Below are 14,434 nucleotides of genomic sequence, written 5' to 3'. Positions count from 1 at the left end.
GTATTTATTTACTTGATTTCATATTTTGTTGAATTTGATCTCTGCAAACACTGAGGTTCTAAATTAGGGATACTTTCCTCCAGAAAGAAATTGTATTTGCTTCTACCAGAACCCAGGAGGAAGATAAAACCTCTTTAGTATTCATCAAATTCATATCCCTAACTTATTATGCATTATATATAAATATATAAAAATACCTAGCAAATGATCTTCCCCCAAACTTTACCTTCGAGCACACCCCGTCTCAGTGAATGGTATCTCATGTGTATGTGAAGTGAATCTGGGTGCTAACAGCTAAGAACAGAATCACAAAGCATTTCTGTTCTTAAGAGTTTCCAGTCCTAGAAATACGTAGTTTTATTTAGACTCATGGTTTGATTAGCTTTGTCTTAGTAGAAACGTGAGGGAAAGAAAACTCATAATTATAGAGTCAGTTGGAATAAAAAAAAAAAATTCCAGACAAGTTAAGTCTCTAAGCAGATGGCAGATTTTCCTTTTAATTCTGCTACATTCTAGTATTAGTCCTCCACTAAACAATAATCAGAGTCTCAACATTTCAAGAGAATGGTTAATTAGAAGTTCAAAATCAACTTTCAAAAAGCCATGTGTACAAGTTTGACCTGGCTCTGATACAAGCAAGGGTTGGCGAGGTTAATAGTGGGAAAATGTCTAACACTGCTTTTCTTCAATGAAGGTCAGCCTGGCCCGGGGCTGCAACGTCAAGGCCTCTGTCTAAAGCCAAAAAATCTATGACAAATAGCAGCTCACACCTGACAACAGTCAGGGTTTTAAACTCAACAGGGCAGGGATTTGAAATTCTGCCAATCCTTGCATTTTTTTGCGATTAGATGTATTTTGCAAGTTTATAAGGGGCTCCAAAGTGGATTCATAGCTCCATGTCTCCTTGCAATTTGGCACTGCCCTTCTAGAACTGACTGTGGCTGAACCTCCATTAACCAGAACTCCCAAAACTCTAAACCTTCAGTTAATTGATTTTTCCCCTAAACCTGTCACTTTTGGATGAGACAGGAAAAAGTGCATATGAAAATTGCAAAAGGAATGAATTTAGTTGTGAGTTAGAGTAACATAAAGACAAAGACCACAAACTGTGGAGCTAGACCGCTTGATTTATGAGCTTGCTTTAGTCCATTTATTAACGGTGTGACCTTGGAAAGTTATTTAACCTAGATGTACCTCAGTTTACCTGATTGTAAAAGGGAAATGAAAATAGTAGATACCTCATTAGGCTGTTGAGTAGATTAAGTAAGTTAACTTATGTTAATAAGAGTACTCAGGAGTTCCCCTTTGGCGTAACAGGATTGGAGGCGTCTTGGGAGCACAGGCCATAGGTTTGATCCTTGGCTCAGCATAGCGGTTAAGGATCTGGGGTTATCGCAGCTGCAATTTAGGTCCCAACTGTGGCTTAGATCTGATCCCTGGCCTGGGAACTCCACATGCCTCAGAGCGCCCCCCCAAAAAAGAGTGCTTAGGACAGGGCCTGTCACGCTGAAAACACTCCAATGTCCCTCTAACTTCACTGTGGAGAAAACTCATTTTTAGAATGGTCCCCCAAATTTCAAGCCTTTCAATCAGCAGTTTCTTTTTCTTACGGCTAATATTCACCTCTCCTTTCAAAGCTCTTCTTCTTCTACTGTTCCCCATCACAGGAAGTGATACCACCACCTACCCAGTTGTCTAAGCCCCAAATTTAGAAATCATTAATCCTCTCCATGCCTATTAATTACTATACCAACCCAACTCTACTTCTGAATTAAACTGCTCACATCTGACAGTAAGTCTTGCTAAATCTCCTGTCCTTATTGGAGGCATATTGATCTTTTGAAATGTAGATCTGATCATGTTCCTTCCTTGTTTAAATAAATCATTAAATCCTTACGAGTAAAAAGCTCCTTTTCAGCATTGCACATATCTCTTGTTCTTCCAGATCTCAATAGGATGAAGATGGAGGAGACAAAAACAGAGAAATAAAAAATGGTAAAGAATCAAATAAGAAGGGACAAAAAGAAGAAAAACTGTATATTAGCATTTGGGTGTGGAGTCAAGAGGCTAGTGAGCTCGTGAAATGATTTATGTAGTGCATGTTGCAATCTGGAGAAACAACCCTTTAATCTGTGTGCACAGACCCATGAGGTCAAAATCTTGGACAATTTCCTCACAACAAGAGATGTACAAATTCCTTTCATCTTAGAAACGATCTGATTTTCTTCTGGATCATCTGATGTAAATGCCCTTTCTCCTTGGGAAGGGGGTAGGTAGAAGGTATTACAGTAATGGGAAGAGATGGCTGAGAATGATATTTCACATAAAATGAGACAATGAATATCATCTTTAGAGCAAGGTTTATTTTACTTTAATAGCATTCTTCATTAGTTCCTATCCATATCTTTTTCTTTTTTTTTTTACATTTGGGTATAATTTTATTTTTAATTTTTTTTATAGAATAAAATTCATCTATTTAAACACAATTACATTCACACAGATTACTATATCATGGATCTTAAGAAACAGATTAAGTGACTTCCTCTGGAGAAGTGGAATGGAAAATATGCTGAGACAAATAGGAAATTTATTCTATACTTTATGCCATTTTGTATGGCTTTCATCTTTACTATTTAGTATTATCTATTACATTTCAATTTTTCTTTAAAAATTAGCATTATGTTAAAATTGTGTATATTATGCAACTAAAATTTATAAAGAAGAAAGCCTTATATACCATTAAATATTTTATATAGCATAATAAAAAGAATAACTTAACTGGTAAGAATAACAAAAATAATACACCCTCTGAAAATAAGTAAAATATAAAATGCATAAATTGGTTAAAAAACAGTGTAACTATATAAATATGTCCTCACAATTTGTTACATCTTATTGATTCTTCAATATAGGCACTACACCATTCTAGGTGATGTGATAAACAAGACATTATAGACCTTATATTGTATCATGGAGAGAAATGGTTATTAATAATACAATTGTAGAACTGTATTATTTAATTGTAGAGTTGCATTATTTAATTATAATTATCATAAATTCTTTGATGGAGAGGAAATCAGAATCAGATCTAAGAAGACTTCAGCATTCCAAGAATGATGTCAAATGACCCCCTTCGTGGTGGATTATGCACTTATTTACTATGAGATATATTTCTTCTTCAGAGATTCCTTGTTTGTGTATCACTTGTAGATTTTTGGTTTGCAGTTATTCTGAAGTTTTGATATAAGAGTCTATATGTATATGAGATTGTTTTAAGTTGTTGTTCTCTTAATTGCAAGTTCATCTCCAGTGTCCCACATTTGTACCCACCTCTTCTCATGATTTCTGATTTTGGTGGCATAATCGTGCATGGATGATTTCTTATCTTTACTGTATATATACCTTTACTGGTGAGCCTTGTCATTTGTGGAATTTTTGTTTCCTGTTGCTGTCTTGTCTTTTCTGCCTAGAGAAGTTCCTTTAGTATTTGTTGTAAGGCTGGTTTACTGTTGCTGAATTCTCTCAACTTTTGCTTATCTGTGAAGGTTTTGATTTCTCCTTCAAATCTCAATGAGAGCCTTGCTGGGTAGAATAATCTTGGTTTGAGGTTTTTTTCCTTTCATCACGTTAAGTATATCATGCCACTCCCTTCTGGCCTGCAGAGTTTCTGCTGAAAAATCTGCTGATAACCTTATTGGGGTTCCCTTGTATGTTATTTGTTTCTTTTCCCTAGCTGCTTTCAAGATTTTCTCTTTGTCTTTAATTTTGGTCAATTTGATTAAAGTGTGTCTCGGTGTACTTCTCTTTGGGTTTATTTTATATGGTATTCGTTGTGCTTCCTGGATTTGAGTGAGTGGTTCCTTTCCCATGTTAGGAAGTTTTCAGCTATTACCTCTTGGAATATTTTTTCTGTCCCCTTCTCTCTCTCTTCTCCTTCTGGCACCCCTATAATACGGATGTTCTTGCATTTCACATTGTCCCAGAGTTCTCTGAGACTCTTCATTTGTTCTCAATCTTTTTTCTCTTTTCTGTTCTGCATCCATAATTTCCACTAATCTGTCCTCCACCTCGCTTATTCATTCTTCTGCCTCCTGTATTCTGCTGTTAGCTGCTTCTAGTAAATTTTTTATTGTATTTTGCATCTCTTCTTGTTTAAGTTGTATATCTTATATCTCTTTGCTCAGTGTTTCCTGTAAGTTATCCATCTTTGCCTCCAGTTTATTTCCAATGTCTTGCATCATCTTTAGCATCAACAGTCTAAAGTCATTTTCCTGGATACTGAGAATCTCCTGATCACTTAGCTGATTTTCTGGGGTTTTTCCTTTCTCTCTCATCTGAGTTATAGTTCTCTGTCTTTTCATTTTTATAGGTTTTTTTGTGTGGTGACCTTTTTACAGATAATAGTGTTGTAGCCTCTCTTACTTCTGGTGTCTGTCCCCCTTGTGGCTGAAGTTAGTATGGGGGCTTTCTGTAGGCTCCCTGATGGGAGGGGCTGATGCCTGCCCACTGGTAGGTGGAGCTGATTCTAATCCCTCTGGTGGGTGGGGCTTAGTCTCTGGATGGGATTAGAGGCAGCTGTGTGCCTGAGGGGTCTTTAGGTAGCATGTTTACTGAGGGGTGGGGCTGTGATCCCACCTGGATTGTTGTTTGCCTTGGGGCTTCTCAGCACTGACTGATGGGTGGGGCCAGATTTTCCCAAAATGGCCACCTGCAGAGAAAGGCAAGGTTGCTTTCAATGTCTGTCCCTAACAACAAGCCACATTCACTCCTGTTTTCCCAGGATGTCCTTCAAGAACTGCAGTCAGGTTTGACCCAGATTCCTATGGAGATCTCTCTCTGCCCTGGGATCCAGTGCATGTGAAAATCCGTGTGTGCCTTTTAAGAATGGGGTCTCCGTTTCCCCCAGTCCTGTGGAGCTCCTGCGCACAAGCCCCACTGGCCTTCAATGCCAGATGCTCCGGAGGCTCTTTCTCCCAGTGCCAGATCCTCGCATGTGAGGGTTTGATGTGGGGCTCAGAACTCTCACTCCTGTAGGTGAGTCTCTGTGAGCCAGTTGGTTTTCAGTCTGTGGAGCTTCCTGCCCTGGAGGTATGGGGTTGTTTATATCATGAAATCACCCCCTCCTACCTTTGATGTGGCTTCCTCTTTTTCTTCTGGAGTAGGGTATCTTTTTAAAGATTTCTGGTACATTTGGGTGGAGATTGCTCAGCCTTTAGTTGTGAATTTTGTTGTTTTTAGGAGAGAAGTTGAGCTCCAGTCCTTCTATTCCGCCATCTTAATCCTCTCTCTGTCCATATCTCTTAATCACCTCTCTCTGTCCCTATCTCTTAATCACCAAGAGAACCGAATAGCACCTTCTCTGATTATTCATTCTAATATAACACCAATAGTGTTTGTATTTTATTTTTTCCAGCAGTTATGACCATTAGAAACTGACTGGAAATGAAATCAGCAAAATTAACATTACTACATTTGTTTCCAACATCAGTTGTTACTTCTAAGGGTACTTTCTGGAACAGTGAATACAGTAATATAATAATAAGAGGAGAATGAGGAAGAGGGGGAGAAGGGGAAGAACGACCTGAGGAGGAGGAGGAGGAGAAGAAAGAAATCTAACAACAAAAAGGGAGAGGAGAAAGTCATTCACTGAATAACACATATAAAAATATAAATTAAGCTGAGTTCTCACAAGGAGAAGGTGTCAACCATCTCCCCCCAGAAATTTGATTTCATTTCTATTTCTCTAGAATGCATAAAAGGATGTGGCTCTGCCCACTGTTGGTGCCTGAACCATGTGGATAACTGACTACCTTGCTGTCAATTACAAAATTACATGGTGTATCCTCCTGCAATGAAATCTCTAGAATGAGTAAATGGGTGTGGCTCTGCCCTTTGTGGCTGCCTGAACTATGTGGGTAACTGACTACCTTGTTGTCAATTACATATTTATATGGTGTATCCTTCTTCAATGAAAAAATCATGGCATTTTTCCTAATGGTCTCAGAAGTTGGAGAAATTCAGAAGACCGTAAATTCAGTTCTCATTGCCCTAAGTAACATGGTCTTGTGTGTAAGCTTAAAAAAATACAGGGAAATTTAGCCATATGGACAAATTTTACATGCAGGAGACATGGATGTTGTTCTCCCATTTATATGCCCCAAGTTTGACAAGAATACATGGTGCCATTGCAAGTACTGTCCCTTCTTCATTCTGGCCTATATAACCAGTTTGCTGTGGTTGGCATAATAAGGAATTCTAAGAAAACCCCAATTCACAAAACAACTGAGGAATTCCTGGAGTGGGAAAAAGATGAAAATGAGGGTGAAGAGAAAAACCTCCTACTGTTCTTTTATGATTCTACTTCTGATTTGCCATCTTGATGCCACAGTAGCACCACCCTAGAGAAGCAGTGTGGTAATACGCCATGTCATTCCTCTGGAAATTCCTCAGGAAAGTTAAGTGGCTGGCTCATCATCACATGGCTGGTAAGTGGAGGAGAGGATTATACTGAAATTCATATCATTTTAAAATCCTCTATGCTAGTGCTTTTCAACTTATCAACTGCAAACCACTGGCGGGTTGCAGCAGAATTTTAAAAAGAATCCTCAAATCCTTGTGAACATATATATTTTCTTGATCCACAAATCAAAAGATACTATGATTATCACTATTATCGTGAAGGAGGTCTACAAAATTGGTTGACACTTAAAAGGAATACTCTTCTTACTAAAAATTTAAATAAATAAAAGGAAACCATGACTATATACTTGTGGTTTTCATATTTTGAGGTTTCACAAATCAAGATCAATATCATTCATTATATGTTTTTAGAAGTTAAAATTATAGTCTTTCAAACTAAATAAATTCAGTTTTATGGAAAACTTACTTCATGGTTCCTCCCTTCAAAATCAGTGAAAATGTTATCAAAGGCCAGGATTATGTAAAACATGACATTTGGAAACCTTGCTTCTCACCATGCTATACAGAAGAAGGTAAATAGTTTAACAGACTCTAAGTTTTTGGGATGCGTTTCAGGAATGAATGTATACATATGAGGATCTTTTATCCTACTCTGGGCTGACTTTTACCTGGCATTGCTTGTTGGTGATTATAGCTGGCCAGCCAACTACTAGGTTCAGCTCTTCGACTTGCCACCAACAAACTTAAAAATGGTTGTTCACAAACAAGTCATGTTTTTTCTAACTTAAAAATGATTCATCATTGTGGATTGTGAAAGAGAAGAAATGGGCTCTCATATATTTTGCCTGCATTTCATAATCTCTTATTCTGCTAGCCAAGGAGTATAACCTTAGGTTAGTTAAAAATTCTGTCTGGGTTAAGGAAAAAATGTGGCAAATATTGACTCATGGGGTGATTCATTCATTCAACAAACATTTGCAGAGCACCTACTAAGTTCCAGACACTGTGTAAAGGATATAGCAATTGAAAACAAAGAACATCAGCAAAAATAGTCTGTGCCGTGAAAACACCCAGGGAATGTATCTAATCTAGAACAGGGATGAATGGGGATTCAGAGACAACTTCCCCAAAGAGAGGACATCTGAACTACATCTTCAAAGTTAGGGATGAATCAGAAGACTTTGTTAGCAGGGTAAACAGCATGTGCAAACATGAAACTTCTTGACCAGACTTTCCTTTGATCATTTCAGAGATGGTTGATCTTTGTATATATATGTATACACCATCTTGAGATGAAACTAGATTCTGACCTGTCAGTGGGGTGGGTGGGGGATGGGAGGGAGTCCTTTACTGTCAGGAGAAATGGTTGCTCTGCTGTTGCCTTGTAAGGCCTTTTTTTTTTCCCCAGCTAAATGGATAACATAAACAAGGCCAGGACAACAAGGATGATCCTGCTACAAAATATTCACATGCATGTGGCCAGGCAATGGGCCAATGCTAATCACAGCCTCCAGCACCTGCATACCCTCAGCTGGGGGGTTCAGTTCTCCAAGAGAAATTCACAAAAGGCCTGTCAGCACATTGCCTTCTGCCTCAGGACAAGGCTATCTAGGAACTTGCCTGAATGTTTCCCACATGCTACAAGGCCAGCTTTTACACAGTGTTCTGATACTGTAGTCCTGAACTCTAGCACAAAAGTTTCCTTCCAAACCTGGGCTAGAAGATGAGCTGAAATTGGCACACCTCCTGAAATTAAAAAGAGGCACCTTTTTGACACTCAGAGATGTGTGAAGAGGAGGTTCTCCTGTTAAACAAAGCTTACCTTCAATGCAAGCTTCATTAAACAGGCAATCCATGTAGTTGCAAAGGACCCCACATTCTAAAGGACTGTCATGCTTAGTTCAGTGCCCTGCGGGCATCATCTTGAAATTATTAATAATTTTTAATAAGGAAGCATTCACACATTTTCCTTTTGCATTGAGATCCACAAAGTTTTACTGAGTCCTAACTACTTCCCCTACTAAAGGTGAAATGAAGAGCCTAACCAAGGGCCAGGAGTCCTATAGGAGCACTTGGAATGGAAGTGTGTTATAAAAGAGAGAACAGTAAAATTAAGAGTACAATTTTATAGGTTTTTTTTTTTCTTTTTCTAGGGCCACACCTGCTGGATATGGAAGTTCCCAGGGTAGGGGTCAAGTTAGAGCTGCAGATGCCGACCTACACCACAGCTTACAGCAACATCAGATCCTTAGCCCACTGAGCCGGGCCAGGTATTGAACCCATTCCTCATGGATGCTAGTTGGGTTTGTTACCACTGAGCCACAACAGGAACTCCTTTATAGTTTTTAAGGAAATATAGCATTGTTTGCTAAGTCAGGAACACATAATTTTGATTTTCCAAGCCATTATGATTTTGCTACTCTGAAATACCACTTTATTTTATTGCTTTATGGACTTTGTGCAGCCCTTTCTGTTTATTTGGCCTGAAAGAGTAGCCCTAAAGACAAACAATTCAAAGAATCACACAAAAATGTACCACACAGTGGTCAAAGCCATAGTACTGAACCACTTTCTCTGTACTGATTTTCACCCCATGTCCAAAATGGCGAAAGATTGATCTCTAGTGTTTGTCTTCTTCTTACAATGTCAACTCACCATTCAGTTCCTTTTCAAACACAATGTGAGTGCTCCTTTTGGTGACGCTATTCTCAGTCTTTCTTGGAAAATGCTTTTTCTCAGCCCCTTGATGTTCATCAAGACTGGTTACATAATTTGCAGGGCTCAGTGCAAAATGAAATGTGGGATTCTTGTCCAAAACTTAATGAGAATGTTAAGGCAGCAAGAGTAAGAGCATTCAACCATGTATAGGGCCCTTCTGAGTGTGGGGTCCAAGTGACTGCACTGATTGACAGTCCATGAACCAGCCCTAATTCTTACTGGCTAGAATCGAGTCATGCACCCCTTCCTTAGCCACTCACTATTAAGCGAGTTGACAAGTTTAGCCTTAGACTAAGAACAGCAACCCTGGAGCTGGGCATACATTCATCTCCCCCTGAGTTGTATGGTATCTGGTGACAACAATTTATGAGTAAAACCAGGCTCCTTTTGAGTAGAAATGAGGAAGGCATGTTGCTGAGTAGCCAGAAACAGTACCCACCATACCATACACTGTTTTCATGATTCAGAAGGAGGAATTCTTCCTCAGAAGCTCCCTCAGATGCAAGCTTTGGTATCCCGGGGCATTAAAGAATTATTCAAATCATTCCTGCTCAAATCTGGCAGCTCTCATTTCCCAGACTCTCATGTACCTCAAACTTTGTCCCCGATGCCAAACCCTTCCTGGAAGTACAAGTAGGGATGAGAAGATGTGGCTCTGTCCTCCTGATGATCATAAGAAAATTAAGGAACCATGACTGACTGACCATAAAATACACAAAAACTCAAATAAATAGAAAAATTTTAAGTAAAAATACCACTTATTAGAATCTACACATTAGTGCCAAGAGTGTATAGAAGTACTGGGTTATCAAGCTTGGGTAGATTCTTCAATAGGACTTTAGGAGGAAATGGATTTTTAAATGCAGGATATGTGGTTGGTCAGTGTTGGGTGTTTGAAGTGAATTTTGGAGTAGCAGACAGAGATTTGCAATCCACAGTGAGAGAATTCTTATACAGAAAATTTTGAAAATACAGTGAATCTTTTTCAAAAGTCGAACAGGTTTGTTTGGCTAAAGCAGACTGCCTAAGTCTCTCAAAAATGTTAGGGGTGAAAATAAAAAAAATCATGCAGTGAAAAATCATTGCTGGGAAGTTAGAGCCAATGGGAAAGACAACAGTACAATTTCTAAAGATACCTACAAATCATGAATGTTTACACCTATGTGAATATTGAGTCTTTTGCTTCTGTTACTTCCTTCACAACATGTAGTCCTTCTTCTTCTGGCCCAAGTCCTGTTCAGTCCTGTTCAGGCCTTATCACAACCAAGGAACCTTGAGCCTTCTTTACCCTCCAGTACTTCTTCTCATAGCTCAAAGGGACTTAGGAAAAGGGCTATTCCTTGTCCATGATATCAGTGCACCTCATATACTTCTACTGAAATGATCTATTTCAGTGCTTCTCACTCACTGGACCATAAACTCCAATACTAGAAATTCTGCCTTATTCTTCTTCATAACCTCTGTGCCTTGCCTGGAAAAGTACTCAAGTTATCATCCATTAACCTGTAATAAGTATTTAAGACTGCCTATGGAAAGTGATGTGATCAGAATATACATATGAACAATAATTTTTAACCATCTGTATAATGGCAAAAGAATACTCAGAAAAAAGAATCATATGTATAAAAAGTAGATTTTTTTGTACTATTGATCTTAATGAGGTGTTAGATTAATTAGTACCAGATGAATGGATAATATAGAACCCCAGCCACACCCCTAACTCCAAATTACTACAGAGCAAGCAAAGACAAGGACTTGGAGAGATAGCTGGAAAGTGGCTTCTCCAGAAGAGTTTAAAAAATTCTTCTACAGGAGAGTAGCAAAGCTAAGGGTTTTCCTGATCCTCCTTCACACTTAATTTTGCCAATGGTTTTCTGTTCATTCTAACTTTCACACTAATTTGTGCTTGCTTCCAGTGTGTATGAGAGTGTGTCTGCATGCACACGTGTGCGTGTGCAAAGTTTATGCATTTTGTCATCTAAAAAGAATATTTTTTGTTGTATTTCTAAGGGCACACATGAAGCATATGGAAGTTCCCAGGCTACAGATGGAATTGGAACAGTAGCCACTGGCCTACACCACAGTCTTAGCCACCGCAATGCCAGATCCAATTTGCATCTGTGAACTACACCACAATTTGTAACAACACAAGATCCTTAACCCACTGAGAGAGACCAGGAATTGAACCTGCATCCATCCTCATGGATACTAGTTGGGTTCATTCATTACCACTGAGCCATAACAGGAACTCCTTTGTGTATGTGTGTGTGTAAAAAGAATAATTCTTGATGTTGTAACAGTTATGGGACAGGAACTGGATAGTAAAAAACATCCCTGACTTTCCTTTTTTGTTTAGTTGGATTTTCTCTCCTTCCTTCCTTCCTTCCTTTCTTCCTTCTTTCCTCCCTCCCTTTCTTTCTTTTGCTTTTTTAGGGCTGCAAGTACAGCAGATGGAAGTTCCCAGGTTAGGGGTTGAATCAGAGCTGCACCTGCCAGCCTATGTCACAGACAGAGCAACACCAGATCCAAGTCTCACCTGCAACCTACACAGAAAATTATAGCAATGCCAGATCCTTAACCCATTGAGTGAGGCCAGGGATCAAACCCACATCCTCATAGATACCAGTCAGGCTCCTAATCTGCTGAGCCACAATGGGAACTCCCTAGTTGGATTTTCTAATAGGTTTTCTCATACTCATGTCTTGCAGCTCTATCACAATCTCCTGGAATTTCACTGATTTTCCCTCTTTTGAAAAACTTAAAATGAATAAATGATTGGTGAATTCCAACATTTTTAGGAGATAACTTACCTTCAGTTAAGACTGGACAATACGATCATAATTTCTATGTTCCTGTCATTGTTCTGAGTAGATACTTACTGGTACGTAATGGAAAAAAACCCAAACAATTGTGGAAAATATGAGAAAAACAAGATGCTAAATCTAGAGTTTCTGAATTTCATTATCAGTGTAAAATAAGATTATCACATTAAAAGCAAGACAATAACACATTTAGATATGAATACATAATATATACAAATTATAATTATTTTAAATATATTCCTTATATTTGAGAAACTCAAATATATTTTTCATGTGCTCTAATTCTCAATGTAAGTTAAATTAGTACCTTATTAGAATCAAAAAAAAACTTTAAAGACATACTTTGAATTTCAATGATCTTCTGTAAAGAAATAACAGCATTCATATTCGGAGTTTGGTGGAGAATATCTTCTGCAAGTGGCTCCAGCTGCAAGAATAGTAGATAATAATATGAGCAGAATGTATGACTTTATAGGAAGTTTGACAGAAGCAAACCAAATTGAAACAACATAAAAAAAAAGGCTTGCTCCAAGAACTAGTTAACATTTTGCTGATATCAGTTGGAAAAGTGTAACTAGTGTATTTCCTGCTTTGCAGCAGTGTAACTGAATTCCAAGGGGCTTTTCTATTGGTTACGAGACTAATCTATGAATTCCCTGAAGCAGGTGCATGTCTATGCATTATTCATTAAAAATCTGAGTTATTTGTGTAATTTTGGTAGGTTCCTTACAAACCAAATTCCATCATGTCTGTACATGCAGCTGGGCCCTGCAAATGAAACCTCAGGGAAGCTGAAGCAGACAGAAGGTGGGCAGGGAAGCTGAAGTAGACAGAAGGTGGGCAGTCTATTATCCATACTTTTGTAGTGTTTTTACATCTAACTACCTTATACTTTTGGACATGTCACAGCAGAAAGCTATGAGACATAGCTGCTCTTATTCGATTGCTATTGGGTAAGCAGTAGAGAATATGTTCAAAGAAAACCAAAGGTAAGTTAACTGTACATTTTTATTTAACTTCCATTGTCTTCACGTCTATGTGGATATCCATGTGGAAGCTCAGGACATACTCCTGTCTTGCAGCTCTATCACAATCTCCTGGAATTACACTGATTTTTCATGGGGAAGGTCAGCAAACATTGACTTGTAAAAAATGAAGAGGAGCTTTAAATATTTTACGGGGTATTTTGGCAGAACTAAATCTGATGAAGCACCCCTGGGAACACCTTGGTGATAGGGCTTGGTGTGTAGCCACAGAAACTGCACAGCCAGAGCACTTGCAAACAAAACATCTGCCCAATGATTGTGACCCAGTAAGCAAGGAAAGTCCTAGGAAAGGGATGGACACTAACAACAAAATGTTCTTAGAAAGTTAGTAGTCTCAAATATAAACTGATGGTCAAATTATCATATGGCAAGAATGGGAAATGATGTCACTAGATGTTGTGTTAAAGCATAAACTCATCTATGTCTCTTCATTTGTGGGGAAAAAAACCTAAAAAAACCTCAGGGATTCCAAGTTTCCACAGCAGATGCGAGTGAATCTTCCCCCCAGGGTCTCTCTGAATTGATTATTCTATACTTCATCATGGAATCTAAAACAATACCACCTTTCTTCCAGATGCCATAGGATAACAGACTAGCTCAGGGATATTTATACATGGGTAAATTCACCAAATTTAACTTTCCAAAGTGTTTTTCTTAGCTGCCAAAGAAAAACCTTTAAAACATCAAAAGGTTTATTTGCAATAGTTTGGCGAGAGGAAAAAAAACACAAAAACGCACAGTGTCAGTGAAAGGTTCTGCCATCTTAAACTCTGAAGATTTGTTAAGAATCATTTTTTAAAAGTCTAGTATTTCAGATAGTATCTGTAAGAATATATTATCCCAGTAACACTCTCTTAACTCAGAGGAACTCCTGAATCATAAACGGAAGGTTACTTGGAAAACTCTTACTCAAATATTAGACAGGGTTGAGCTACCTTGCTCATAAATAATCTTTCACTTCTCTCTCAGAGCTTAGAGAAAAAATTTAATAGAAATCAGGTTAAAAAAAAGAAATAAGGTAGATTTTTATTAATAAAATGTTCTGAAATATCACTCTATTTTCAAATGTTTAAGAACAAAAGCACAAGGTAATAGCAGCATATTTAGTTCTTAAAAAAGCTTTCCTGTGACTTCAGGGTAAAAATGCTGACAAACCAAAAGGTGCTAGCTACTGAAAAGAAAGCTACAGGCAGGTTATTAATGCAAAAACCTCACTTCTGGAACGCTCTCGCATTGGGTCTGTGGGCTATTTTTAAGACCAGGGTTATGTAGAAAGTAAGCATGATTCAGGGTGTTGAAAGTAAAAATACAAACAACCCTAAACCTCCAATTTAGAATCGTCAGTTAGATACGACAAAGTTGTGTCTACTTATGAAAGCAACCTAGAGAATTAAGGCAATTACATTGATAATTTAAGCCTCCCAAACT

The 14,434-nt window shown here is 38.2% G+C and overlaps 2 protein-coding genes across 63 annotated transcripts in view; one reads left to right on the top strand and one right to left on the bottom strand.

The window, feature by feature from the left end:
• Positions 1-14,434, bottom strand: part of HDAC9 (histone deacetylase 9) — a 967,336-nt gene that overhangs the window by 51,012 nt on the left and 901,890 nt on the right. For all 46 annotated transcript variants that reach the window (XM_084977200.1, XM_084977210.1, XM_084977211.1 and 43 more), the window contains one exon: positions 12,303-12,387. In XM_084977200.1, the coding sequence (XP_084833326.1) occupies positions 12,303-12,387 (85 nt within the window). The remainder of the gene's footprint in view (positions 1-12,302; positions 12,388-14,434) is intronic.
• Positions 1-14,434, top strand: part of LOC146400031 (uncharacterized) — a 179,443-nt gene that overhangs the window by 145,061 nt on the left and 19,948 nt on the right. For 3 of the 17 annotated variants that reach the window (XR_014815929.1, XR_014815935.1, XM_084977221.1), the window contains one exon: positions 12,682-12,767. The exons of 9 other annotated variants lie outside the window; for them this stretch is intronic. Coding sequence is in view for 1 of the 8 variants with exons in the window: in XM_084977221.1 (XP_084833347.1) it covers positions 12,682-12,767 (86 nt within the window). In the remaining 7 variants the exon portion in view is untranslated. Of the gene's footprint in view, positions 1-1,945; positions 1,996-12,681; positions 12,797-14,434 lie in introns of those variants that run through there. 5 more of the 17 variants (XR_014815928.1, XR_014815933.1, XR_014815938.1 and 2 more) reach the window with 3 other exon arrangements.

The sequence above is a fragment of the Sus scrofa genome, chromosome 9 (assembly GCF_054392235.1).
Source record: "Sus scrofa isolate SSC_HxYL_T2T_F1_AM1 chromosome 9, Sscrofa_HxYL_maternal_Yorkshire_Landrace_v2.0, whole genome shotgun sequence".
In the NCBI taxonomy this organism is placed as follows: domain Eukaryota; kingdom Metazoa; phylum Chordata; class Mammalia; order Artiodactyla; family Suidae; genus Sus; species Sus scrofa.
This window is presented reverse-complemented; position numbering and strand designations above follow the sequence as displayed.